At 57.5% G+C, this 25,932-nt stretch overlaps 1 protein-coding gene across 1 annotated transcript; it reads left to right on the forward strand.

Moving 5' to 3' along the window:
- The first annotated feature begins 1,800 nt into the window (after nucleotides 1-1,800).
- SH2B2 (SH2B adaptor protein 2) lies at nucleotides 1,801-25,260 on the forward strand. The gene is made up of 9 exons (XM_050909152.1): nucleotides 1,801-1,812; nucleotides 11,215-12,102; nucleotides 15,269-15,370; nucleotides 19,385-19,476; nucleotides 21,677-21,771; nucleotides 22,339-22,521; nucleotides 22,644-22,837; nucleotides 23,634-23,805; nucleotides 24,265-25,260. The coding sequence occupies exons 2-9, from the start codon at nucleotides 11,242-11,244 to the stop codon at nucleotides 24,576-24,578; spliced, it is 2,013 nt and encodes a 670-aa protein (XP_050765109.1). The 5' UTR covers nucleotides 1,801-1,812; nucleotides 11,215-11,241; the 3' UTR covers nucleotides 24,579-25,260.
- The last annotated feature ends 672 nt before the right edge of the window (nucleotides 25,261-25,932 follow it).

Raw genomic sequence — 25,932 nt, forward strand, 5'->3', positions numbered from 1 at the left:
GGGAAGGCGAGCGCCCGGGCTGCCCCACAAACCTCCACCCGGAGCCCACTCCGGCCATGCAGCGCTGCCTTGCGAACCCCGGGGATGTGGGGGGGGGGGGGGTGCCGGGGGATCACCCCAAATACCCTCTCCTCTGCAGCACAAAAATGAGCTTTGGGGCTGGTAGACGGGGCGAGAAAATGCTGCTCTCCCTTCTTAGGGCATTGGGGTGCCCTCCCAGGACTTGGGGGGATTTGGGGGGGCTTGGGATGCCCTCCGACGATTCGGGGTGCCCCCCAGGGATTTGAGGTGCTCTCTGGAGATTTGGGGGGGCCTTTGCAGGCATGCCACCCCAGCACGGGCAACGGGGTCGGCGGGGATGGATGACCCCACACGCGGGGTGCCGCCCCCCGGGGGACCCCGGCCCGGTGCGTTGCACCCCGTTTAGGCTGGGTTGGGCCCGGGGAGGGGGCGGCGGGGGGGGGGGATGGAAGGGGGGGGGGGGAGCGGGACCCCCCGGCGGGGCCGGGCGGGGCCCTTTAAAGCGGCGGGCGGTGGGAGGGGCGGGAGGCGGCGTTGCCGGGCGGCGCGGGGGGCGGCCGGGCAGTGCTGGCCCGCCGGGAGCCGCGCCGGGAGCCGCGCCGAGCCGGGAGCACCGAGCAGCGGGCCGGGTGAGCGCATCCCTCCGGTACCGGATGGCGGCCGCGTTTGGCGGCGGGGGAGGGGGGAGGTCTCTTGTTTTCCCGGTTATTCCCCACCCCCACCCCGTTTAGGAGCGGAACACCCCCCCGGGCCGGGGGAGGGTCCCCGTTTGCAGCGGGAGCGCGGAGTGTGTGTGTGTGTGTGTGTGTCCCCCCCCTCCCCGCCCGCCGCCCCGGGGAGCGTCGCCTCTGCGGCGCGGTGGAGCCGGGGGGGTGGGGGGGGCCGGGCCGCCCCCTCCCCTCGCCGCCGGGCTGGGGCTCCGGACGGGTGGGCCGGGGGCTGCCGCCGCCTCCCCCTCCCTCCCTTCTCCCCCCCCACCCTCGGCTGATTCCTTCCCCCTTCCCGGTGAGCATCGCCGTTCCTCCGGCCGGCCCCGAGCCCCGGCGGGGGGAGGCAGGGAGGGCGGAGGGCGGTGCTGCGGCCGCCCCGGGGCAGGCACCGCTCCGGGGGCAGATGCCGCGCCGGGGAGGCGAAACTCGCTGGGTCCCGGCGCTGCCCGGCTCGGTCCGGAGCGCCCGGGGACGGGGGGCACGGGGGCGGGGGGGGGATGCTCCGGTGGGGGCACGGACAGCGCGCAAGACCCCGCGTGGATGCTCTTTTTCTTTCAGTCATTATTGTTCGCTTGGGCTTTGCATGAGGGTTGCAAGGGCTGCTTTGGGTGGTTTGCAAGGGCTTCCTCCTCCTGCCAGCCGGGTCCTGCCAAGGGCAGAGCAGCACCGGTCCCGCCTGGGCAGCCAGTGCCTCCAGTTCCCACGGCGCTCCGGGGACACCCGTGGGGCAACTGCAGCTCCTGAACTTCCTCCAGCTCTGGTGAGGCTGGGTTGCATCACGTGAAGGCCTTTGGAAAGCAGAGGGACTTTCTCCGTGGCCCTTCTGCTTGTTTCTGGTTTCTGCTGAAGTGGCCGGTCAGGCTGAAGCACGACAGAACTGTGGCTTAGGGGTGGAATGTGCCTGGGGATGGTTGCACTCACTCCAGGGCTTGACAGTGTAAAACTTTGCCTTCCAGGCCCTCTGAGTCAGTCTGGTCCCTCGTTCCAGTGTAGAAATTCATCAGTTGAAGTTATGCACTTGACCTCGAGCAACCGCACTGCTGGCACCTCGGGCACCCTGTGAACTGGAACGGGAGAGGAGGTAAAACCGCTCTGTCCACCCAGCACCCTGCCCAAAATCCATGGCAGGCCCTGCCACTGCTTCAAGTGGATTACTCAAACCTCCCCTCCATGGGGATTTTTCGTTTGGTTTATTGGGAGAGGGGTGGAGAAGGAGCATGGTTGCAATGCTGGGCATCTGGGGCTCTGCTTCTAAGTAGGGACCGTGCTCCTAAACCACCCAGGCTCCTCTGAAACGCTCGGCCCTCCTACCCTGGGGCCCTCAGCCATCACGTTTGCACAGACAGGTGGTTGTGCGCTGCCAGGAGTTGTGCTTAGATGGGATCGCGAGCGCTCTTGGACCTCCCCTCTTGCATTCCTCAGTGTTGCTTCACAGTGCCTCTCCATTGCTGTAACGCTGCAGTGCAGCCCAGGGTGGCCGTTGAATAACTTATTTCTAAAAAAGTTGCATAATTCTTGCAGAGAGGGTCCAGCCTGTTGACACGCGTTTCAGAAGGGTGCGGGTTTGCCTGCCGGTGTCTGGTGTCCCACCCAATGCAAGGCAGCCGCTATCCCTGTGCCATCGAGTGGGATAAGTCAGTCCTGGGGGCTGCAGGGTGGAGCCTCCCCCGTCCTGCTCTGGGCAAGGCTTTGGGGTTAAAATCGCCGCCTTCCTCGAGTGCGAGCCCCTCTGTTAGCTCAGGGGTGCTGTGGTTGCTTGACTGCAGGGTCACCTCTTCTGGCTGCTCCTCTTGACCCTCAGGTCTGTCCCCTCCTCTCCTGGGCTGGTGGAAGCACATCTCATGCACCCGCATGGCAGGGTGATCTTGTCCAACCTCCTCTTGTCCTTCCTCCTTGGAGGTAAATCACCCGTCTCTTGAAGATGAGGATGTTGCTGGTTAATGCCCTTCCTCTTCCTCCTCCTCTTCCTCTTCCCAGGGCAGGCAGAGAAACCCGATGATGGTTGCACATCTGCTGGTCTTGCTGAATCAGGCTGCCTGGGATGCCCTGGGGCAGTGCTGCCTTCCCTGCTCTTCTCCAGCCCAAAGGCCAGCAGAGCCGCTCCTGGCAGCACTCCCCTCCCGGTGCACCCATGTGTGGGTGCCCTCGCTTGCCCTTGGCCGGTTTCCCTGCCCATGGATGCCGGCGAGGTGGTGGGATAAGGGTTGGAGACTTGTGCCTGGCTCAGTGCTCCGCTTCCTTGTGCGAGCGGAGAGCAGAGCCTGGCAGAGGGAAACTGGGGACCCTGCCACTGCGGGCAGCGCCTGGTGTGCTCCCTGACTCCCAGGAGTTACAGCTGGCTCCATCGCAGCGGAGAGGATGCAAGGTTATCCCTAAAGGGAAAACTGCATCCCAGGCCTGACTTTTGTTAAAGGGAAAACCAGAAGGGCTTGGAAAATCTGCTTGCTGGAGGAGCGCCCGCGCTGCTCGGTGCAAGGTCCGGGCTTGGGGCAAGACTTAGCTGGAGCTCTGCATCCGTCAACGCCCGCAGATGCTTGCTGTGCTTTGGAGAGGGGGGACCAGGAGAGGGACCCAGTGTGCGTCCACTCCAGGGTCCGTCAGGAAGACGGGAGCAGATTTGTGCCCTGCTACACCGAGTCCGGCAGCATTTGGCACGTAAGACCCTGGGGCAGGAGAGGGGCTGCGATGGCACTGCAGCGGGGCAGTGCCCTGGCTGGGAGCCCCGGGAGGGAGGGCTGGCGGAGAAGTCGGACACAGCCTGTAAATCCCTCCTGCGTGGTCGTGGCTGCCGTGCTGGGTACGAAGCACTGCCTGCCCGGGAGCTCCCCGGCACTGTGAAGGGAAACGGGCTATTTGAGGTTGAATCTCCAGCCGGGGATGGCAGCCGTAACAGGGCGTTTTGGCGTTTGAGGGGAGTTTCAAAACCCACTGGAATTTTTATGAGGTGTTTTGCTTAATACACCACTTAAGCAATTAGCAGCGATTGTAGCAGTCCTGGATAAGGTGCTGGGTAGAATTGAATTTCCCAAGCTCAGATACCATTAGGCAGCAGTTTAATGCTGTTTGCAGGCAGGTATGAGACAGTGATATGTATGGGGAATTAGATCTGCAAAGTAAAAAAACATAATGAGCAAATTTCTTACAGGCCTATGTAACTTTATCCCATGTTTATTATGTGCCATAATTGAAAAACAATCTTGGAGGGTTCTCTGCCCTAACGAAGAGGGGATCCCCAGCAGTGAGCCAGGACGGAGGCACACAGCGATGGCTGTGCCATACCGCATAGGGATGCACTTTGCCGGGCATCCTGCACCACTGACCCGTGCAGCTTACTCCCCAAAAACACCCAAGGAGCCCCTCAATGGCATAGCGATCTACAGGGCAAGAGTAATCTCTTTCAAAGAGTTTGCACTTGTTTTGGGAACTGCAGTTGGGTTTACGTTGCAGGGCTTTTTCTTTAAATCCCCTGAGTTTCAGGTATGTCCGGGGTGGTGAGTGAGCAGCTCAATCTCCCGTTATTTGGCATGTCTGAGTCCAGGAAGGGTCTGCCCCGAGGTACCGGGTCAGTAGTTAATATATAACGCGTGTGCACCAGCGGCGGTCCAGCCTGGAGGTGGATGTGCAAATAGTTTTACAAGGGTGGGAAGCCAAGAGGAGGAGGAGGAGGGTTTTGTTGTGGGCTGAGGGGTGGAAGGAAATCTAGGCTTAGCAAAGGAAATGTGAGATTGCTTGGTTGGGGACAGGGCTTCGGCCGCTCCTCTTGGGAGGCTCTGCTATTGTGGTGGTTAAAAATAGACTTTGGACTGGTTACTTTTCTGCGGGAAGCTCCCCAGCCGGAGACAGGCAGGTGAGGTGGCACCGGAGCGAGAGGGAAAGGGACAACAGCCTCTGACCTCCTGATCAAAAGCTCTATTTTTTAATTAATTAATTATTTTTTCCCAAGAAATAGCCAGTTTTTCTTTTGGGGCATTTAGGGGGTGTCTTTGCTTTATTTCCAGACACAGAGTGCTGCCTCCAAGTCCCAGGCTGCATTCACGATGCCCAGCTGTAGTGATGCTTTGCACAGCATCCTGTCGCTGCACCCTGGGGACCCCCTCCCCATGGGTGAGGCTGGGATCCCTCAGGTCCCACGCCAGTGTACCCAGATCAGCAGCATGCTAAGTGGCTTGGGTGATGCTCCAGCCCCGCGCATGGGATGGCAGCATGGCTCCCTGGAAGCTGGATGGAATTACTCGGGGAAGAGATTATCTAAGATCCAGTAGATCTTGTCTGTTAACTTGTCTTTATTTTCCAGCAGCTGTCAGCACGGGAGGTAAAATGTACGCCGAGGGGGATTTTGGAGGGGAGGGAGAGAAACATCTGTGTGATATGAAGTTAGTCAGAATAGTGGGAAATGGAGAAAATCTCAGTTTTTGCTGGGGGGCTGTCATGGGCCTGAGCTCTGCCTGGCTGGTCTTGGCAGACTGCCTGCATGCGGGCAAGAGGAGTGTCTGTGTGTCCCCTCCAGCACCCAGGGGTCCTGGCCGGGAGCGGGTCCCCTGGCACAGGGTGAGCAGTGCTGCGGGCTGGGGACTTGCTCAGTAAGTCAGCAGCAGGGCTGGAGCTGCGTTCGGGCTGCACCGCTGCGGGCGGGATGCGGCCCCCGAAGCCCGGTTTATTTGCAGGAGCATTGGTTCCTGCGGGGTTGGCAGCAGGATGCAGAACTGGGGGATTGCACACAGAGCTGTGGGGAGACCGTCATATGTGCAAGAGCGGGGGGAAAAGGGTCATTTCTTGCCCATTTTATCTTTTGAAGACGTCTCCCTTCAGCACCTGTGCCCCGAAACCCTGCCCTGGAAAATGGCCATCCAATGCTGCTGGGTGCTTTGGGAGCATCTGTTTTGAGAGCTGCTGCGGCTGGAGGAATCCCTCACCAGGCAGCGGAAAAAGACCTGAGAAGCCTTTTCACTCCGGACAAGTGTTTTCTAGGCTGCAGGTGACAGGAGGACCCTGTAATGCGTCTGGGCAGGGAGTCAAAGCATGCATTTAATGGGGGGTTGGTTCAAGGAAGGTGGTTTGACCGTTAAATTTGAGGCCAAAATGCTGTTCAATTAATATTTTAGTGGGATGGACAGTAAATGAGAGGAACAAAGATTGTTTCCATTTCTATCTGATTTAGACAGCCGGTCTGATTTAAGATCTATAGGGTATAAATAGTACATGGAGCAATGAGGAGTGCGGAGAGCAATCAACTTCTCCCACGCCGGGGTTGTGGTGGGGATGGTAAGTGGGCCTGGAGGGATGCGTAACACACAAGGGCAGATAACTTTTTTGCTTTTTTGCCCTACGGCTTTCTCTTCCTCAGCTCAGCCTCTGTGTGTGGTTAAAGCTCTGATGGGTCTTGAGGGCTGGGACCCTTCCCAGCCCCTCGGGGTGGCGAAGGAAGCCCCTGGGAGGAGGTCGCTTGGTCTTTGCATGCGTCAGGTGTCTGCTGTGGAAGGGGGGGATGTCAGCTCCGTGGCCGATGTGTCCCCCATCTCTTTGGGCTTGCACAGTAAGAGCAAAGATGATGCACTTGCTTCCCTTCTGCCATCAGCTCTGAGCCCCGCATGCTGCTCGCTCTGCCCCACTGTCCCCGAGGGCAGCCCCCATCCCAGTTTTAGCTGTTTTCCCTGTCTCCCCGGGGCAGGCAGTGCCTCGGGGCCGTGCAGGCAGGCATGAGGCTCCCTTGCGAGCTGCCAGAGGAGCTGCCTGCCTGCCAGGAGTGTCACCTCGCAGCCTGCTGCCGGGGGGCCGGGGAGGTATCGCCTTGCTCTTGGACCTGCTCGTGACTCGGGGATCTCCCCTGGCCCAGCACGCTGAGGTCAGGCGCTTTTCTGGGGGAGCAGGTGCCTGGGTTTCCTCGCATCGTTCCTGCGGGATTGCCAGCCGAGGCTTTGAGTGGCATCGATCTTGCTGGAAACTGAGCAGCTTGCTGGAGCGGAGCAGCTGGGACCGAGCTGGGGACCTCCTTCCCCGTGAGCCAGGGCTTCACCGCACACCTTTGTGCGGATTCCTCCTTCCTCTCCTGCCTTTCCCTGCTCCCAGCCAGGCGCACGCTTGGCCCCAGGAGCTCTCCTGTGCAGGCAGAGATGGAGGGATACAGGCTTGCCTCTCGCAACCTCCATCGGACAGTGTTTTTTCCCACTGAATTTCAGATTGCTTTGGCCCAGCCTGGCTGTGCTGTGCCGGGCAGAAGGGAAACATCTCTTTATTAGGGTTGTTTCCTTAAATAAAGCCCTCAGAGCGAGTGCTGGGCTGGGTGTTCTGGCTATCCCATGACCAGGGCTGGCGTTCGGGTTATTAACACCTCATTAGATGTTGGTTCCTCCCCACATCTCTGGTTCAGCAAATCCCAGTGGCTTTGTCATTGCTCCCTGACTCCTGCTTCACCGGAGACTTTTTTTTTCCCCCCCATGGTCTCTTGCACTTCTGCTGACAGTTTAAATTTCATTTCTTCTTGAGGTCAGTAGCTTACTTCGACTTTCAGATCTTTCTACTTGTGCGTGCCGACACGCATCCCCAGTGCAGGGGGTACATCAGCAAAACTTATCGGGAGAGACTGTCGTAACATCGCTGCCAGCGGCTGGCTCTTGCCTGCGATTGCAACCTGGGTTTCCACTTGGCTGATCCCCAGAAATCCTTTATTTTTTCCTTCCTTTTTAAACCTTGACTTGCTTTCCCAAGTGACAGCAGCAGCAGGGCACAGCTCTGCCCTGGGAGGTGTCTGGGGACTCACGCAGGCGGGTTAGGAGCCCATCACCAGCCTGATGTCTTGGTTGCCACTCTGTGGCTTCCCTTTGACAACAAACCTCCTCATTTTATATATTCATATGTCATCCTCTCATGTAACCCAGGCCAGGGACTTGAGGCTGTGGCCTCTGAGCCAGTTCTGGAGTTGGCAGATAGCACCTCCAAAGGGATCTGGCTCCTTCGAAAGGTGCCCAGGAGCACGCTGCAACCCTTGTAAGCTGGGCTGGAAGCGGATGGCCCTTGCTTTCCAAAAAGCAATCACAGATTTGCTGCTTATTTTCATCTTGAGCTTATTTTTGTCTTTGCTTCCACCGCTCTGCCCGGGGATGCTGTCTGTGGCATGATAAGTTATTTCAAGAAGTGGGGCAGTGCTGTTGGTATGGAGGGGAGCGGAGATGCCAAGATTAAAGGTAAATCTACACAGATAATTGGGAGCCTGCTTCCTGCTGAAATCAGGTGAATGCGTATGTGCCGGGGTGGGTGCTGGGGCAGCGATGGCTCTGCGGTCCCGGGCGGCTGCCCCCAGCCACCCCACCTACTACTCCCAGCCTCTGCCGTTGGGTCCTGGCTGGGGGGCTCATGGACCCGCTCCAGGCAGGGGGGGTCTGGAGACGCAGTGCAGGGTTAGTAATGCTCCCCACCGCCTCCTCAGACCTGCCAGATGTCTGTCCTCTAAGCTTCATTTTTATAAATTGGCCTTTTAAAGTCTGTCATCCCCGTGCAGATGAAAGGAAGATGCTGTGATGCCTCTGCCTGCGTGTCTCCGAGCCTGAGCCTGGCTGCGGTGGCTGGGTGGCAAGGCTTTTTGTTTGGGTCTTTGTCTTTTTTGAAGTGCCTTTTATTTTTTTTTTCCTTTTTTTTTTTTTTTTCCCCCTTAATCTCTTAGAGTCCATTGCATCTTGGCTTGCCATCCCTCAGTTTCGGGCAGGCAGGCCCCGCTCTGTAGCACTGGTCCCTCCTGGAGAGATGGATGGGGAGAAGCATTCTCTCCCCATCCGCAGTGGGGAGACACCAGCAAAGCTGCCCTTCTGGCAGATGCAAGTAAACCCATCGCCGTGGAGCTTTCTCTTCCCCCCCCAGGCCCCTTTCTGCTCTTTTCCCTTTGCACCCTTTCCCCCTCCCTTGCTCTTGCCGTGCCCGCTTGGATTCGCAGCAGGAGACTCCTTTTCATCTCCCTTTTCTCCTCGAGCCCAAATACTCCTGGCCCATGGCTTGATGCCGGGGCAGCTCCCGGGTGGTGGTGGGGAGCTGGGGCTGTGAATTTTAAAGCCGAAGGGCAGTAGCCGCTGCCACAAGCTGAGTCTTTAAATTCTCTGCTTGGTGATGGATGGATAAGTAGGAATTGCATTTGCTGGGCGGGTAACAAACAGCTTTGCATTTTCTGTTGCTTTCCTACTGTCTCTTGGGGAAATTCAGACACTGCTCCTAAACTGCAGGGATGGGTTTTTTCCCAGCTGGCATGGATCCCTGTGAGCAAGACAGCTCAGGTCGCAGGGAAAGCCCTGCGATGCTGGGGAGAGCCTCGCTGGGGATTTCTGCAGGGGCCAGATCTCTGCTGGGGACTGGTGACGGCGCTGTGGGACTTGAGGGGCCAGTGCAGGTCCCCGATGGCCGTGTGTGTGCCCTGTCCTCGCTGCCTGTGTGGCACAGCCGGGGTGCTGAGCAGCATCCCTGTCTCGAAGGTGGGAAGATGCCACATGTGAGGGGCAGAGACACTGCTGAGGGGAAAGCTGCCTGGTCCTTACAAGACAGCGGGGAGAAGCCAAGCTCCCCCGGTTCTGGCTCTCAAGCAACTTGAGGTTTCTCTTTCCATCGAGCGCTTTTGTTGCCTGTGTGATTTTTCTCCCTGTTTGAGGGGGTTTGGGAGCCACTTCCAGGGATGGAGGTGCTCCCGGAGAGCTCAGATGTTTTGTGCTGGCAGGTCAGGCAGTGTCTTGTCTCCATAGGGATGTGCTGTGGAAATGGCAACCGGCTCCTGGCCACTGCTGCTGCTCTGGATCGCAGCCTTTGGGGTCTGGTGATCGATATGGTTGGGGTCTGGAGGACAAGGAGTGGGTTAGCCCAGTCCCCAGTGCCTGTCCCGATCCCGTGGCTTGTGCAGTTCATCCGAGTGGTAATTAATTATTGGCCATGTAAGCTGCTGGCAGGTTACTGCACATGATTTATTACCAGGAGTAATCCCTCGCCAGCAAAAGAGCTGCTTTGTGAATGGAGAACAGCAAAATCTGAGGGAACTGTCCTGTCCTTCCAGAAGTCTGGGTCCCCAGGCATGGTCCCCAGGCATGGTCCCCAGGCATGGTCCCCAGGCATGGTCCCTGGCTGTCGAGTGCCAGGCAGGAGGTACTGCAGAAGGCAGGGGTCTGGAGCGTGGCAGCGGCAGGCACCCCTGGGCTCTGTATTTGAGCCAGCTGAGGTGGATTAGCCAAAGTGCCGCCCTCGGTGGGAAGGAGGGGTGTCTGGACACACGGACCGTGTGTTTGGGCACGTGGGCTGAGCCTGAGCAGTGCCCCAGTTGCTCACTGGGCAAGGCTCACCATCACCAGCAGGCACAAGCAGTCTTGGCACTGGGGGATGATTTTTGAGATGCGATCGCTGCTGGGGTCTCCCCAGGGATGCGGTTCAAGCCGCCCACAGCTAGGTAGAGGTTTGGGAAGTGCAGCGTAAGCACAAAGCTGGAGATGCACATGTGCCCCTGCGAGTCCCACAGCCACTGGGAGAGGGACCAGTGTGGAGGTCGGGCAATGTGGTGCTTCTCCCATGGGCGCTGGGTCTGGTCTTCAGCTCCCTTCAACTTCTGGTGGGATCCTGGGTCTGGCTTCTGTTTTTTGGTTTTGTTTTGATTTTTTTTTTTCCCCCTGTACCTTCCCTACTCGTTGGCCTCTTCCGAGAACCTGTCCCGGGGTTATCCGTTACGCCACAGTGCCTGATGCTCAGCAGGGAGGGCGAGGGGCAGGGCCTGAGCTCCCACACAGCTCCGGCAGCTCAGCTCGGTTTGATGGAGATGTGACCAGACAGGGAGGGCTCGGCCATGGCAGGGGGACGTGAGAGCAGCACCTGCCCTAGCTGAGATGTCACCTGGCCAAGGAGGGTCTGGGCTATAAAGCCTGGGAATGAGTGGCTCTGCCAGAGCCAACCAAAGAAGCAATGTCCGTGTCTCTTCTAATGAGTCTCTTAAAAAAAAAAAAACAAAACAAAATTGATGTCGCAAAGGATCAGGGCAGAAATACAGATGGAGAAGGAGAAGAATCAGCTGCTGGGTGTGGAGGGGGTGGGTGCTGCCCAGTGTGCCCGTGCAGGCGCTGCTGGGACACCCAGTGCTCCCTCACCCCACGGGAGAGCTGCCGCCGTGCCCGGGCAGAACGCACAGGCGAGAGAAATCCTGAAGGCGAATCCCCCTGGGCTGCTCTGGTCGGGGACTCCTTAGCGGTTTTATGAGAAATCAATAATGCTTTTGCATGGTCATAATCGTAAAATAAGTACAATTTATGGCTGCTGCCAGGGCCAAGATTTTTTCCAGCATACGAGGTGGAGAGGGAACAGCACAAAAACACTTTCCCACGGCATTTCCCTTTGCACTAGAGCTGCAAACCTGCTCCTACATCACGGCAGGGGGAGACCCCTGTTTGGGGGGGGGCATGGCCGCGCAGGGTGGGTTGCCCGTGTCCTTGCCCATGTCCATGCCCGCACTCACACTGTCCCCTTGCCCCCGCAGCCTGCCAGCAGGTGGAATGGGGCAGCCATGAACGGCGATGCCCTGTGCCAGGAGCCCTCCTCCCCGCTCCCCGACTGGAGGGAGTTCTGCGAGCTGCATGCCCAGGCGGCCGCCGTCGACTTCGCCCAGAAGTTCTGCCAGTTCCTGAAGGAGAACCCCCACTACGACACCCCTGGGGCAGAGACCTCCTTCTCCCACCATTTTGCTGCCAACTTCTTGGACATCTTCAGCCTGGAGGTCAGCCGGGTGTTCGTGTCCGACTCCCCCACCAAGTACAACATCGTGCCCTTCGTGGGGCTGCAGAACTGCCACGTCCCCTACGGGCGTGAGGTCACCCCGAGGAAGGAGGAGACGTCCACCGAGTCCCTGGACAGCATGGATACCCCGTTAGGTGCTGGACGGTACCTGAGCCCGGCACAGCAGACACAGGCACGCAAGGTGTCCTCCTACGGCCAGTCCCGCAGCTCGGAGGACGTCTCCATCCACACTGCCGCCAAGCCCAAGTTCAAGAAAGGCTTCTCCTTGAGGAACATGAGCTTGTGCGTGGTGGACGGTATGAAGGAGATGTGGCATCGCAAGTCCTCTCCGGAGCCGGGCACTGAGGCTGCCCCGGGCGGCCGGAGAGCCGAGAGGGAGCCGTGGCCGGCCGGAGGCAAGGAGTCTGGTGACCCACGGGAGAAATGGACCCACAAGCTGCGCCTGTCCAAGGTGCCCTCCTCCAAGGTGGAGCTGGTGGACATCCAGAGGGAGGGGACCCTGCGCTACATGGTGGCCGACGACACGAACTGTGTGGGGAGCTCACAGTGGCAGAAGTGCCGCCTCCTGCTCCGGAAAGCGGTGAAGGTGGAAGGAGAGAGGTTCCTCCTCGAGTTTTATGTCCCTCCAAAGGTAAGTCCTGGCTTTTCTCGGCTGTTGTTTTTCTGAGCAATTCAAGCAGCAGTTGGGCTTTGCTTGAGGTTTTTCTTATTTCCACTGCTGAGCTGGGATGAAATCCAGCTCTGGTCTGGAGGGAGATTTGGTGCTGTGTGGCTGAGATGCGAATGGACAGGACAACATGGTTGAAACCCATCCAACCTGCAAGCCCCGATTACTGCCGTTCACCAGGGCATAGCCCCCTCCTTCCTCACAGCCCTTGGGAGGGATGCTGGAGCCTCTGCCTGGTCCTTTGGCCCCCAAATATCAGCAATCTTGGTGGAAAAGCTCATTTGCCCCATCAAGACATGGGGTGTCCAGGCCATCCAGAGGGTTTTTTCTCTTCCCAGTGTGTTGCAGAGACATGTGGTTGACTGGTGGCTCGTGCAGCAGCAGTATGGCTGGGATCGCTGCCTGGGCTTTGTGCTTTAGATCTCAGAGGGTCACTAGTCCACTTCCTGAAAGCAGGGGTTTTTTTTTCTTTTAAAAATAATAACTTAATTTGGAGTAATTTTGCACCTGCAAGGCCCCCCCAGTGCAGCTTTTGGTGATGGGGACAGAAGAGGCCAGTGACACCCTCCGGGGCTGGAGCCTCACTACTGTGGGTGGGTTTTGCAGCTCTCCTCCCAGACAGCCCCAGCTACGTACCCTCCTGGGCAGAGGAACACTGATTATTATTGTTATTGTTACCCACAATATCGCTTTTCCTTGCCTGCATCTGTTCTTCTTCTGTAACTTCAATGAAAGCTTCAAAAGCAGGAGCCTGTTTTCATTGCGGCGTGTCCTCGGTGCATCCTCCCTCCCCTTCTCACACGCATCCCCCCTGCACACGATGCAGGTAAACGTTGTCCCTGTTTTCCTGGGGGAAAGGCTGAATGGTGGAGTGGTTTGCTCAAGAAATGTGGATTCTGAGACCTTCAGTCTCCTCCTTGCCGCAGGACTGCCTTCGCTCCTGGGCTGGGCGAAGGGATGTGTTGCACTGCCAAAGCCTCGCCTGTGCTAACGCCGTGATTGTGCCTCATCTGCGCTGCGTGTTCTCCTCTCTGAAGAGCACAGATACAGCAAATAATAAGCTGTTCCCTGGGGCTTTACTAGCTGTATGTGCTGGTAATGAAATCTCCAGTTATTTAAATACCTAGGGAAGAAAAATCTCATTTACTTCATCTTCTCCAGGACTTTCCTGCTTGCGTTTCAGTCCCCGGTAGCAAAGCTGGGCCATCGCGAGCCCTCATGCCGGGCACGCACCCGGGGCTGCCGCTCCAGAGGTCTCGGTGTGCTCTGAACCCGCGGTAACCTTCAGTTTGGTAGAAGGATGGATCCATACATTATACATAGGGACAGCAGGATAGTTCATATTTTTAAACAGCATTTTCTGTTTTTCTGAGGCCAAAATGAACCTTGGCACTGTTGGTGTTAGTTCATGCCTCTCGCCTAACTGTCACATCTTTCCTGATAAAATATAAAACATGAGTTTAAACTCAAGTGCATCTCTATAGAGAGCGGCTCAGCACTGGTATGGATGGCGTGCATCGCTGGTAGCTGGCTCGGGGAGCTTCCTCAGCCCAGGGACCGCATGAGACCTGGCTGGAAGGAAACCACCGTGTCCATGGCACGATGCACGGAGGATCTGGTGGACCTGGTGGGTGCAGGCTGCACAGAGCAGTGCTGGCGCGTCGGCTGCACCAAAGGGGCAATAAACTCAGGTTAAAATGGAACAACTGCTGCTCTTAAAACATTTAAGAGAGTGCTCATAGAGGGATTTTTTTTTTTTAGTGTATGTTGATTTGCCCCTAAAAATCAATTTTCAAATGATTTTATGGCAACTTTTATGAACATTGTCTGCTCTCCTGTTATAATCACACCCTGCTTTGGTTTACATCTTTCTCCCCTCATCCCATCTTGCTTTCCATCTGGCAAATGATTCAGCTGTAAAAGTGGCACCAGCCTGGCACAGCTGGAGGAAAACGGCTTTTTGCTTCAGCAGCTCACAGCTTTATATTTGCGTAGGCCCTACAAAAACCATGGTCATGTCTTTAAATCTTTAAAGGGAAGAGCCCTCCCGGAGAATACCCTTCTCTGGCTCACCAGTGAACTAACACCCTATTTTCTTTCCTTTCAAAGCAGCTGCCTCCTCCTTTCTGACCTTCTCCTGTGCAAACACCAAGATGGAAAAATTCCCCGGGGCAGGGCTGAGCCCCGCACGGCCGAGAGGCGCCTGGAGGCAGCGCTGGGGCCCCGGGGCTGGGGGAAATGAAACATCCCAGAGGGGAAAAAGCAGTTCCTGTTCTGTCTTGGATTGATTTATTTTTTTCCCCCCCAAAAATGGGAACTGAACCCATTGTTGGTAACCCACAGCCTGGTGCTCATTGCCGGCCTCGTCCCGCCCCATGCACCCAAGGCACCAGGCACAGGTTTTGGTGACTAAATCACATCTCTGCTTCCCACAGCCACGATGCTCTGAATCCCGGAGCCCCGGAGGGGACCAGCCCCAGGGAGCAGCTCCGCGGGCTCCTTTGGGGGGATTTGTTATAATTAAAACAAATATCTGGGGAATTTGTTGCGCAGCAGAGACTTCAAGTGGGAGGCACTGGGTCCTGCCCCCCCATCGAGGCTCCGGCGAGTGCCGGGGGCCCTGAGGGAAATTCATTTTTCTTTATTTTAATGTAATTAAAATTCCCTGCATGGCTAAGGCTGCTGCGTCGTAGCTTCTCGATTGAAATGCCGTTCCTGCGCTGGATAAATGGGGCATCTTCCTGGGCTGCTTTCCGCATAGGAAGCGTCCCCCGTCAGATAAGCACATCTCCATCAGGAGAGGGTTTATAAAGGAGAGACATAAGTGGTCTTAGCAGAGCTGGCATATCAGCCTGCGCTGGAGCAAGGAAGAGGTTTGGCAGTTAAAGGCACTAACCTCCCTATCTTCCACCGGGCCTCCTCTTGGTTTAATTAAAAGAGCTTGGAGTTATCAGGCACATGAAGGAAATCAATGCTTTTTTTCCCCCCCTCTGTAATAACCGTGCAGGCTGAGCCGCGATCTTGCCTCTGAGAGCCACACTGCGTCATCCCCAGGGAGAGTTTGATTCAATTGAGTGACGTTTATTTATTGATTTCTTTTAATTTTTTTTTTTTATTTTTCTTTTCCTAGGCTTCCAAACCCAAGGTGAGCATCCCGCTGTCGGCCATCATCGAGGTCCGCACCACCATGCCGTTGGAGATGCCCGACAAAGACAACACCTTCGTCCTAAAGGTGAGAGCAGGGCGGCAGCAGTGCGTATCCCGACGGGGACCCCATCTGCGCCCGCATCCAGCTCCCGCTGCAGGGATGCTCAGTCCCCAAGGGGATCGTTGCCTTGGTTTTCGGAGCTGAGATGCCAACAGCGCTAATGCTCCCCACGGGATTCCTGCCTCTCCTCCCCGGGTTGTGGTATCCCCCCCCAAATGATGCAACCTCCACCTGATGCCCAGGTATTTTGGGATCGAGCTGTTTGCCTGGCTTTCACCATGGGGTTTTGCTTCTCCATGTCACCAGGAGACGGGTTAAATTAGTGTCCAGAGGCAACCTGCAAGGGGAAGCGCTCTTTGGTGCGGCTGCCCCTGGCTTTGTGACTGCTACTGCCCTGGGTCAGTGGCAGGTGGTGGCCATTTCATTGACACGGGGCGATGGGAACGGCTGTGCGAGACTACTGAGACCCTGGGGATCAACCACCCCACGCAAGTCTGGGGACACGAGCAGAGAATGAACGTCTCTCTCTCTCCAGAAAGTTTTCCATATCATGCAATTAATTAGCTTAATGCTCCCTCCTGCTCTGCTGAAAGGCAGCAGCCTGTCGTGACAGATCGGGGCTGAATTTCACAGGGTCCCAGCTCAGGGCGCGATGTGCCGCCGTGATGATGGACATGTTGTTGGAGATGGCGTTTCTCTCCAGCTAATGAGGATGTGCCTCCCCACTCTTGCTAATGGACTCGTGCTCTCAATCAGAGCTGTTGGACGTGCCCGGCTGGAGGTAGCATGTGTACGTGGGGGAACACCAGCATTTTGAGGATTTCTATGTCCTACCTCTGCTAAAAAACCACCTCTCTCCCTGACGCTTCTTCCTAAAAATGTGTAGCAAAGGGAGAGTGGAGAGGCCAGGCTTCCCGGCTGAATGAACCTGCTTAAAAGCTTAGAAAACTGTGAAAGCAGAGGAGGGAAAAAATTGAGCCTGGCTTCGTGAAAGCCCCCGTGCCTGGTAGCCCATCTGGCCCCAGCACATGTTCCTGTGGGAAATCGCTCTCCACCAAACCCGGCTCCTTGTAAAGGTCCCACACCTTCTCCTGGCAGCCTCCTCCAGGGCATCCTCCCTGCCCCAAGGGCTTCTTGCTGTTCAACCTCAACCTCTGCTGCGGTCGGTGTCCACCATGAACATGGAGGCTAATTCAGCTGTTGTCTTCTGTGCCTCAAAGACCAACCTCATGCGTCTTCTCCTCTCCAGACTGACCAGCCCAAGGTCCTCCTTGCTTTCCTTGTGGGCTCTGGAGAGAGAATGCCCCAAAGCATACGTGGTGCCATGGCCAGGAGCGGATGGGAAGGATTGCTTCTCCTTTGATTGCTTCTCTTTTCTTCTTCCTCTTTATCCAGCCCAAGTTGATCCAGTTGCTTTCTTCGTACCATGATGCTGATGTTGACTCATACGCAGCTTGTGGGCTGGTGTAACCCCTTGACGCTTTTTGCAGAACCGCTCTGGAGTCACGGTTCCCCAGCCCAGACACCCACGGCGATCAGTGTGAGCCCAGAGCTCGCCCGTGTCCTTGAGCTGGAGGCTGGTTTCGGCTTTTTCTTCCACCAAGCATTTCTCAGCTTCGACAAGTTCATTTGAATTCTCGCCTCATCCTCCAACACACTTGCAATGTGGTGTCATCCGTGAATTGATTAGGCATCCTCGCTTTGCTTTTGTCCTAATCATTACTGAAGAGCAGCACACACGGAGAGAGTCTTTGATGTGAAGGAGCTTCTGAGCATAACCCTCAGCTTTGATCGTTAGCCATCGATAACCCGTTAACCATCGATAACTGCTCTTGGAATATGGCTCATCAGCTACTTCTGATCCTGTTTTCTAGATCCCCTTACAAGTCTCATCTCAACTGTGTCTTGCTACCCTGCTTGCTGGAGTGTCACACCAGTGTCTGAAGCGTGGCCAAGGATGTGACACTGCTTCTCCCCGTCCCTGGGGCTGTCACGAGCACGAGCGGATGGGTTTGACAGGGTTTGGTCGTGGCAGATCCCTGCTGGGGGGATTCAGCTCTGGGGTGCTTCCTGGGTGCCTGTGGAGGGTTGGTTTCTCTGGCTGCTGGAGCAGGGCTCTGGGCTTGCCCTCTTCCCATCTTCTGGAGCCAGACATGCTCTCTCCACTCCCACCGTTAACAGCCCTGCGACTGCTTCAGCCATTTCTTTAATTACCCCGGGGAACACTCCAAACCCCGCCTGTCTGAAAACGCCTGACTTACCAGGTACCTTCCACCCTGCTCCTGCCCCGTTCCAGCCAGGGCGCTTACCCTGCCATGGGGTTAATTGATTGCAATCGATCCTTTGAGTTACCCGAGGCAGCGAACACAGCATCGAGCCCATCTGCTCGATTCTCCTCTCCTGCTGCTCCTCTCCTGCCGTTCCAGCCAGCCTTTGCCCTCCCCTCCCGGCTGTCAGCACAGGATGCTTTTCCCCTGTTCCCGACATCCTTTATTATTTGTAGCTCATTTTCTGCCCCAGCCTTTCTTGCTGGGACATCTTCCTGCTGCTCTTTTGCGTTCCCCCTTTGCTGGCTGGACTCGCAGAGGGGGTGAGGTACGCCTTGATGTCAGGGTATGGATTAGAGGGGTAAGAAAGGGAGCTGGGTGCTGTGGTTTCCCCACTGCCTTCCCATGTACGGGGTTGATGTGGAGCCCGATCTCAACCTTCACATGCAACATGCCACACTCTGGCAGGTTACGATGGGTGGAAAAGCCCCTGCCTTGTTTGGGGAGGCCACGCTGGAACAGTTTCTGCCAAATTGCCTAAAAATTAGCAGGCAGCATGTCCCCACCGCCCATCAGACACCAAGTACATGCATTTTTTTTTTCCATTGCACAAGCAGGCACTTGCAAAATACCCAAGCCCTGCACGTGCTTCGCTTGCTGTCATTCTCTGCGTGAGAGAGCAGCCCCGTCTCCCACACCGGCTTGATGCGTTGCCCTCAGAAAGCCAGAGCAGCTGCTTTGCTCTGGTTAAAAAAAACGGGGGGGTGGGATCTTTGCTGCTCCCCTCCACCTCTGCTCAGGGCAGGATCACCCATGCACAGCCCCAGGCTGCAGCAGGGGAGCAGGTTGCTGCTCAGCCCCAGCCCAGGCACTGGGCACCGCTCCCTGCACGCCCTGCTTATTTTCAGGACAGTGATTCAGTTGTTTGTGATTAATTTAATTTGCTAGGAGGTTGTCTCAGCTGGCAATGCGATACCCTCCCGGAGTCAGGGCTGCTTCACCGGCTCGGGAACATGATGTATAAGGGGTCCGTGAGGGATGCGGGGAAACGTGCCAGAGGCACGCAGCATCGCGTGGCGTGGCTTCTGAGACCCACTGCTCTGTTGTTGATGTAGGGCTTATGGGTCTTCCCTGGCCCCGGAAAGGCCCAGCTCCTTTGGGTTTGCAATTTTGGAGGCTCTTTTGCATCCTGATTTTTATTTTTTTTTTTTTCCTGTTAAAGTGGGTTTCTCTCCCACCTTGTTGCAATCAGAAATCAGAAAAGGCAGGCAGAAAAGATAACGGAGAGATTTTTAAACTCCTGGGTTTAGGGGTCTGTCAGGATTTTGGGGCAGAGAGCAGCATGGCTTCTGCTGTACTTGTGCAGAGCTAGTTTTTGGGGGACACTGAGGCACCCCAGAAGCGAGGGATGCTGTCTGTGCCGGTGCGTGGTGCCACGCACCCCCGATGCCACCAGCCAGGTGTGGTTTTGCCACAGAGGCTGTACAAACCTTGTGATATATTTGCTGATAACAGTGGGGTGGGGGTTTTCCTCCAAGCCCCAGTTTTGGTCAGGGGACATCTTTGGACACACCAAAGCATCTCTGTGGGTCGCCCCTCGGCATCCCTTTGCTGGGATGAGGCGAGGCACTTACCCTCTCTTGTTCAACCGAGGTGCTATTTAATAGCAGCAGGTGAATGTGGGGGTCCGGCTGGGTTACAGGGTGTGCTTTGCCCCAGGGTGGGTGGCAGGACCCCAGCAAAGCCTGACGCTGTCCCAAATTGCCTGCAGGTGGAGAACGGGGCCGAGTACATCCTGGAGACCATCGACTCCCTGCAGAAGCATTCCTGGGTGGCAGATATCCAGGACTGCATCGACCCCGGGTAAGGCTGGCTGGAGGAAGGTGCTGTGCTGGGGCTGGGCTCGCCACTGCTGTGGTGCCGTCCCCACTGAGCACGGGTTATTACCCCTGATGCAATTTTTGCTACTCGGGTTATTACAGAAAGTCTCTGACTCACGCCAGCAGAAGTCTGGAGGCAAAGTTAGCAGCCTGCGTATGTCAGAGGTGCAGCCTTGCAGAGCACTGGCTGCTTGCTCACGCTTTCCTGCTTCATGTCGCCTCAGCCTGGCAGCAGCAAGTGACCTGGGAACGCAGCCCTCAACACGGGAAGCTCCTAACACCCGCCTTCTGAAGCTTTTATCCTATATTTGAGCTACTTTCCGTGGTTTTTTTTCCAGTCCAGCATCAGTGGTATATTTAAGATTCTGCTGGCTAAATTGATTTATTTACGTGTCTATCACAGTGGCATTAACACTGTCATTAGAGTCACAACTCGGCCAAAACTCCTCATCTGCTTTTTCATCAGCACGTGCAGCAGGTTACATGTTAGGAAGGTTCGCATGCCCGGTGCTGCTGCCCTTCAGCTGGCTCAGACAGGCCCAGTCCCGGGGAGGCAGGATCAGCCCAGGCGCTCGCCAGGCTCTGGGGAAACCCTGGCACTGCCCTTCTTGGCACGGTTTCGGAAAAACAAGGTGCCCAAGCTTGCAGAGGTGAAAACCTTGAGCAAACCTGGAACTGGGGCTTGGAGAGGCTCCAGCTGCCTCCGGGCTGCCTTTGCCCCCTTCTGCCGGAGAGACGCAGTTTGGGTGCTGCAGGATCGGTCACTGTGGAGGCTGCATCTTGCAGGGAGGATGCACTAATGCACTCCAGATCTGTGCTCCTTCAGCTCCTTTTGCTGTTTTTTAAAATATATAATTCGAGAAGCGATGCTGAGGCTGGGCTGCTGACGGAGGCGAGGCTGGGAAACAGCCCTGTTTTTTCCCCACTGCGTGTTTCGGTACCGGTTTTCCAGCCGGAGCTGAGCGCTGTGGCCGTGCTCGCCTCAAGCCGCTGCAGAAGCCGCCGGCAGCCCTGCGCCAGCCCCTCGCTCTGCTGCCGGCAGCCTCCCAGCCTTTTATGTTTGCTTAGCACCCAGCACAGTCCCACTTTGGCCTCCGGACGTGACTGTAAAGCAAATAATGATGAACTCCAGAGCAAATAATAATGAGCTGTTTAATACATCAACACACATGCTTGGTGCCAAGAACGAATTTTCAATCGGCTCCTGATGCTTTTGCCAAGGGCTGCGCACTGGAGCCGCTGCGTGAGCACCCGTCAATGGCTTTTCTGCAAAGCGCTGTTGGTTTTGGTTTCCTTCCTCCCTTCTTGTTTTTAACCGGCTGCAGCTGAATGACTCCCAATGGCTGATTCACTTACTGGCCACTAAATAATTCAGCAGCTCCCTTGTGAGCCGTTACCACTAACGCAGCCGCTTCCTCGCTGCCTGCGCCCACGTGGCCCCCGTTAAGCAAGAGTAGCCGAGTGCTGCCGCCAGCTCCGGCAGTGCCGGGCTCTTGCCGGCGGCCAGGATAAAAATAGGCTGTGGAGCAAGTGGGGGGGCTTGCGCAAGAAGGGTGCTGAAGTGCACGGGCAGGGGTCAGGCAGCAGGGATGCTCTCCATGGGGGCTGCGTCGCTGTGGCCTTCCCCCCTTGCTCTGCTCCCACTCGCTGTCTCACTCTGGGCTTTCTGGCTTCGTTTTTTTTCATGTCTTTTAGGGACGTAATTCCTATGGGTTGGTAATTCCCTTTGCAGAGGGTGAACATGAAAGCACCCTTGAGTGGAAGTCGGCGGTGGGAGTGTGCATGTGTGTATGAATGTCTCGCAAAGCAAAGTGCTGAAAGCCAACGTAACAGATTTCTATCCAAACCAACAAGGTTGCAGCAAAATACTGCAGCTAGGACTGACGGGCATGACCCATGTAGCGAGGGCTTTCAAGGGTTTAATCCCTCCCATGCTGGTTTCTCCCCCCCCAAAAAGCCATGTTGTTTTGCCAGCCGCTCTGCCTCTCGATGCTGTGGGTGCTTCTGTCTGTGGCAGCACCTCCGGGAGGAAGTGAGGAGCATCGGGATGTGCTCCCGGATCACAGCTGGAATTTTGTTTGGTCGAGTCCCCATTGCATACCTGTGAGTGGAGGTGCCATGCATGCGTGTATCTGCAGCGTGGCAGCCGGCGTGTGACCGTCTGCTCTGTGCTCTCCCCCCAGGGACAGCGGGGACGACATCGAGCTGGCATCCTGTGCGCAGGGAGCCTGTCTGCCGGGCAGGGCGTCCTCCTGCAGCTGCGAGTTCCTGGCTGATGGTAAGGACCTATGTCTGGGAAAAGCACCCGCTGGGGAGGCTGGGCATCTCTGGGTGCTAGCTCTGGTTCGGAGGGGGCTAGATCCTGCCAGCGATAAAGTGAAGGAGCCTGAAGCAGGTGCTGTGGGGATGGATCTTCCTCTGTCCATCACCTTCCTCTTCCTCGTGCTTGCCCCCACCCGGGGGAGGTTGCCCACCCCTGTTGAAGACATTGATATTGCCCCTGTACATCCTGGTATGTGCAGAAAATCAAGTCCCCGTCTGCAGGCACTGGGGTCTCTGGGTCCCAGCGAGCAGCCTCCACCTGCACAGCCCCACCTCATCTCTGTGCCCAACCAAGACACATCTGTGCCTCCCATCCCGGTCGCACCAGGGGAAGGAAACCCAGCACAGGCTGAAAGGGGGTCCCCCAAGCTGTGGCCGGAGCCATAGCCTAGCCCTGAGATATCTCCGAGAGCCAGGGGTGCTCCAGTGTGGTTGCCTTCAGAGCAGGACAGCCCCCAGCCTTGTCCAGCGATGGTGGGTGATGCTGAGCCATGAGCCCATCCCTCTGCAAATTCCCTTCCAGATGTGCCCAGGCCGCCGGACAGATGTGCCCTGCCCGGCACTCACAACACCACCACGGCCACCGCCGTCCCCGCGCCCCACGGCCGGGGCAGGGACTCCCTGGGGGAGCTCCTCACCCACGTCCCACTGGAGAGCTTCCTGCAGACACTGGAGTCCTCCCCCGCCGCCGGTGGGCATCTCGCAGGTACAGGGATGCAGGATGTGGCCCCAGTGCCTCATCTTGGGGCTGCACAGAGGGAGAGGAGGAAGGGGTGGGAGAGGGCGATGTCCAGGTGCTCCCTAAAAACCTGCTGTGCCTGCGGCCAGGGGAGGACAGTGAGGCGGAGGCGGAGATCAACCTCTCCGACTTCCCCTGGTTCCACGGGACTCTCTCACGGATCAAGGCGGCTCAGCTGGTGCTCTTCGGGGGTGCCCGGAGCCACGGCTTGTTCGTCATCCGGCAGAGCGAAACACGGCCAGGGGAGTACGTGCTGACCTTCAACTTTCAGGGGAAAGCGAAGGTGGGTGTCCTCTGCTTCTCCCTGAATATTAGTGCCAGCCCTGCCCAGCACCCCGGGTGCCTTCCCACCCTGCTGGGGCTCTGCGAGCAAGCAGGTGCCATGCGGTGACCCCAAACACAGCAGCTCTGCGGGGAGCTGTGCCCTGGCAGGGCATCCCTCAGGACCACCTGCCCTTGTCCCCCAAGAGCCCTCTGCACCCTGCCCAGCCCCTTCAGCTCTTTCCCAGCTGGATCAGTGCCTGCCACGCGGGCATAAGGTTAAATACTCCACGGGAGGCCAGCGTAGCCTGGCACATCATCCCCTGCCGTCTTCTTGTCTGCTCCGTGTCCTGAAGTACACAGATGCACTATAAAAAAACAACCCACGTGTAGTTTTGTGCTGGGTCCCTTTTCTACCAGAGGGCACACGCTGCGAGGCGTTGAGATATAACTGCCTGGTCTTGTCACCTGTCCTGCAAGAAGCAGTTCAGGCGGGCTGTGGGATTCTCTAGGCTGTCTGTGTCACCAGCATTGGAGCTGCAGCCGGTCCGGCTGCACCCAGCAGCCCTTCTCTGGCTGCTTCTGTACGGTGTTCATCACCAGGAAGGGACAAACTTCTCCTGGGGCTGCAGCAAGTGGGGTTTTGCAGGAAACACCCTGTAGCAGGAGACCCTCCTGGCCAGGCAGGGGGAAAAATAACAGTTGTATGTTACAAGCAAACCTCCCTTGGCTGACGGAGGTGGCTCCTTCTGCTGCTTGCAAGGGTGAGTCTCACCCTTGCAATCCCCAGCTCACCCGCTGGCCCCCTGCACTTGCAGCACCTCCGCCTGTCGCTGAACGAGAGCGGGCAGTGCCACGTGCAGCACCTCTGGTTCCAGACCATCTTTGACATGCTGCGCCACTTCCACACGCACCCCATCCCCCTCGAGTCGGGCGGCGCGGCCGACATCACCCTCCGCAGCTACGTGGTGGCCCAGAGCCCGCTGCCCGGTAGGTGCCGGGGCTGGGCAGGGGCATGGCTGTTTGTGGAGGGTTGGACCAGTGGTTGGGCTGGGATGTAGCGTGGACCTAAAAGGGACCGATCCCTGGGATTCCCCCACCAACCCCCTCCCTAAAGCTGTGCCCAGGCTGGTGTGCGTGGCTCTGGAGATGCACCAAGGTGGGCGTTATCCCATTGAAGGTGGGCAGGTAGGACCACACAGCAGCAGGGCTGTGCCAGGGTGATTCATGTGTCCCTGGCTGTGGGTGTCAGTCCTCTGGCTCGGGCAGGAGAGGAGCAGAGGGGTCTGTGGGGCTCGGAGCGTCCTGCTATGCTGGGAGAGGGTGGGCAAGGAGGGTTGGGTGGGTCAAGGATGGAGAGGGTGGGTGTGGGAAGGTGCCAGCGAGGGGGTGGGGGGGGCCAAGCCCCCAGGCAGCATTGGAGGGGTCAAGCTCCTGTCTCCCTTGCAGATGCCGGCCCCCCACCAGCCCTCGTGTCGCAGCCGCCAGGCTGCCGGGTCGACCTGCCGCCTCCACACTACTTCTGCAGCACAGCACCCACAGGCCCGCCAGCCCTGCTGCCTGCTGAGGGGGTGGCCATGGCCCCTGCTGTCACCATCCCCACACCCTACCACCGCCTGGAGGGTGCCCTGGGCCCCCGGAGCCGCAGCGACAGCGCCGAGCGCCGGCCAGAGCCCCCCGCCGCCAGTGCCGAGGACTACCATGAGGCTGACGGTGCCCGGAGCCGGACCCGGGCGGTGGAAAACCAATACTCCTTCTACTGAGCCCCTCCATGCCCGGGGGCTGGATGGTGGGGGGACGCAGGGCACCCGTGCCCCTCACCGCTGCACCAGCCTCACCACCTCCTCCTGCCACCACCAGCAACGCAGCTGGGATGTCTTTCTCACTCCCTGCTGCTTTCGGGAGCCGTGTCAGCAGCGGGCGATGTCCTGGCTGAACCCGGCGCCAGCCCCGAGGTTGGGGCAGTGCTGGGGGTTTGGGAGGCTGAAAGCGTCCGTGCCATTTTGGAGCTTGCAGCCTCTTCTCTTTCCCTCTGGACCAAGAGTTCTCCCGGGACTGAGCTGGGCTCCCTGCATCTCCTCCCTGGGGATGCCCATCATGGGGTGGCAGCCCGAAGCTGTGACAGGCTCCATCTTCCAGCCAAAGCACCTCGGCACGTCCCCTCTGGGGTGGGAGCCCAGCGTGGCCAACATCCCTTCTGCCACCATTGCCCCAGAAACCAGCCACTGAGGGGCTCTGGCGTTTCGGGATGACCGTGGAAATGGCAGATCCCCACACAGAGGCTTTTCTCGCACACACGGATCCGTGCACCCAAGAGGGCACCGCTGCAGAGGCGTGAGGGTTTATCCAGGCTGGCTTGCAGGCTCCCTCTGGGGCACGCGTTTCCCACCCTCTGCCAGGAGAAGGTTTTTTCCAAAGCTTAATGAATTGCATTCGAGGAAGGTTTTTCCTGCTGTCCTGCCATTTCTGTTCTTTCGTCCTTTCTCTCCTTGCTGTACCTATCCAGGGAAGTCCCTGGATAACCCCCTTCTTCCTCCCTCTCTTCCTTGCTTTTTCGAAACCTAAGCTCTCCACAAAGGCATCAGCTCAGCCTTCTGCCTTCTCTCTACCGCAGCTGGGCAGTATTTTCCATTGCTCAAGGCAAACCTTGAAAAATATGACAACACCCCCACTTTGCATCAGTTGTCAGTCATTCGGGATGTCTCAGGGGGGTCAGACAGAGGCCAGGGGCTGTGTCTGGAGGTGAGGGGCAGCCTCGCTGTGCAAGGTGCTTGGCTGGGCTCCTGGGAATGAAAACACTACACATCTTCAGTAGATGCTATTGAAGGTTTTGGTTGTGGTTTGGTTTGGTTGTTTTTTTTTTTCTTAGAGAAATAGAAATAGGAATGGGGCTGCTGCCAGGTGGGTGAACAGCCAGCCGACACGGAGGGGCCAGGCCAGGCTGACTACAGCAACAGGCAGGATTGCCCTGGCCGATGGCTGAAGTCCCTCCCTGGCAGATGTCAAACCCTGCCAGTGACGGCTGTAGCAGCACTGCTGCTGGGAAGGACCAGGCACTGCAGCGGTCACTGCTTCTTGGTGGCTTTCTGATAGAGCAGTGCAGCACATGCATCTATA

The sequence above is a fragment of the Gymnogyps californianus genome, chromosome 20 (genome assembly GCF_018139145.2).
Source record: "Gymnogyps californianus isolate 813 chromosome 20, ASM1813914v2, whole genome shotgun sequence".
NCBI classification, from domain to species: Eukaryota; Metazoa; Chordata; class Aves; order Accipitriformes; family Cathartidae; genus Gymnogyps; species Gymnogyps californianus.

Excerpts from the sequence above, each read along its gene's own strand:
- SH2B2 (XM_050909152.1), top strand. The coding sequence starts at position 11,242 with ATGAACGGCGATGCCCTGTGCCAGGAGCCCTCCTCCCCGCTCCCCGAC. Across the intron at positions 21,772-22,338 it reads CTGCGAGTTCCTGGCTGATG|ATGTGCCCAGGCCGCCGGAC; the intron begins GTAAGGACCTAT and ends ATTCCCTTCCAG. Across the intron at positions 23,806-24,264 it reads GGCCCAGAGCCCGCTGCCCG|ATGCCGGCCCCCCACCAGCC; the intron begins GTAGGTGCCGGG and ends TCTCCCTTGCAG.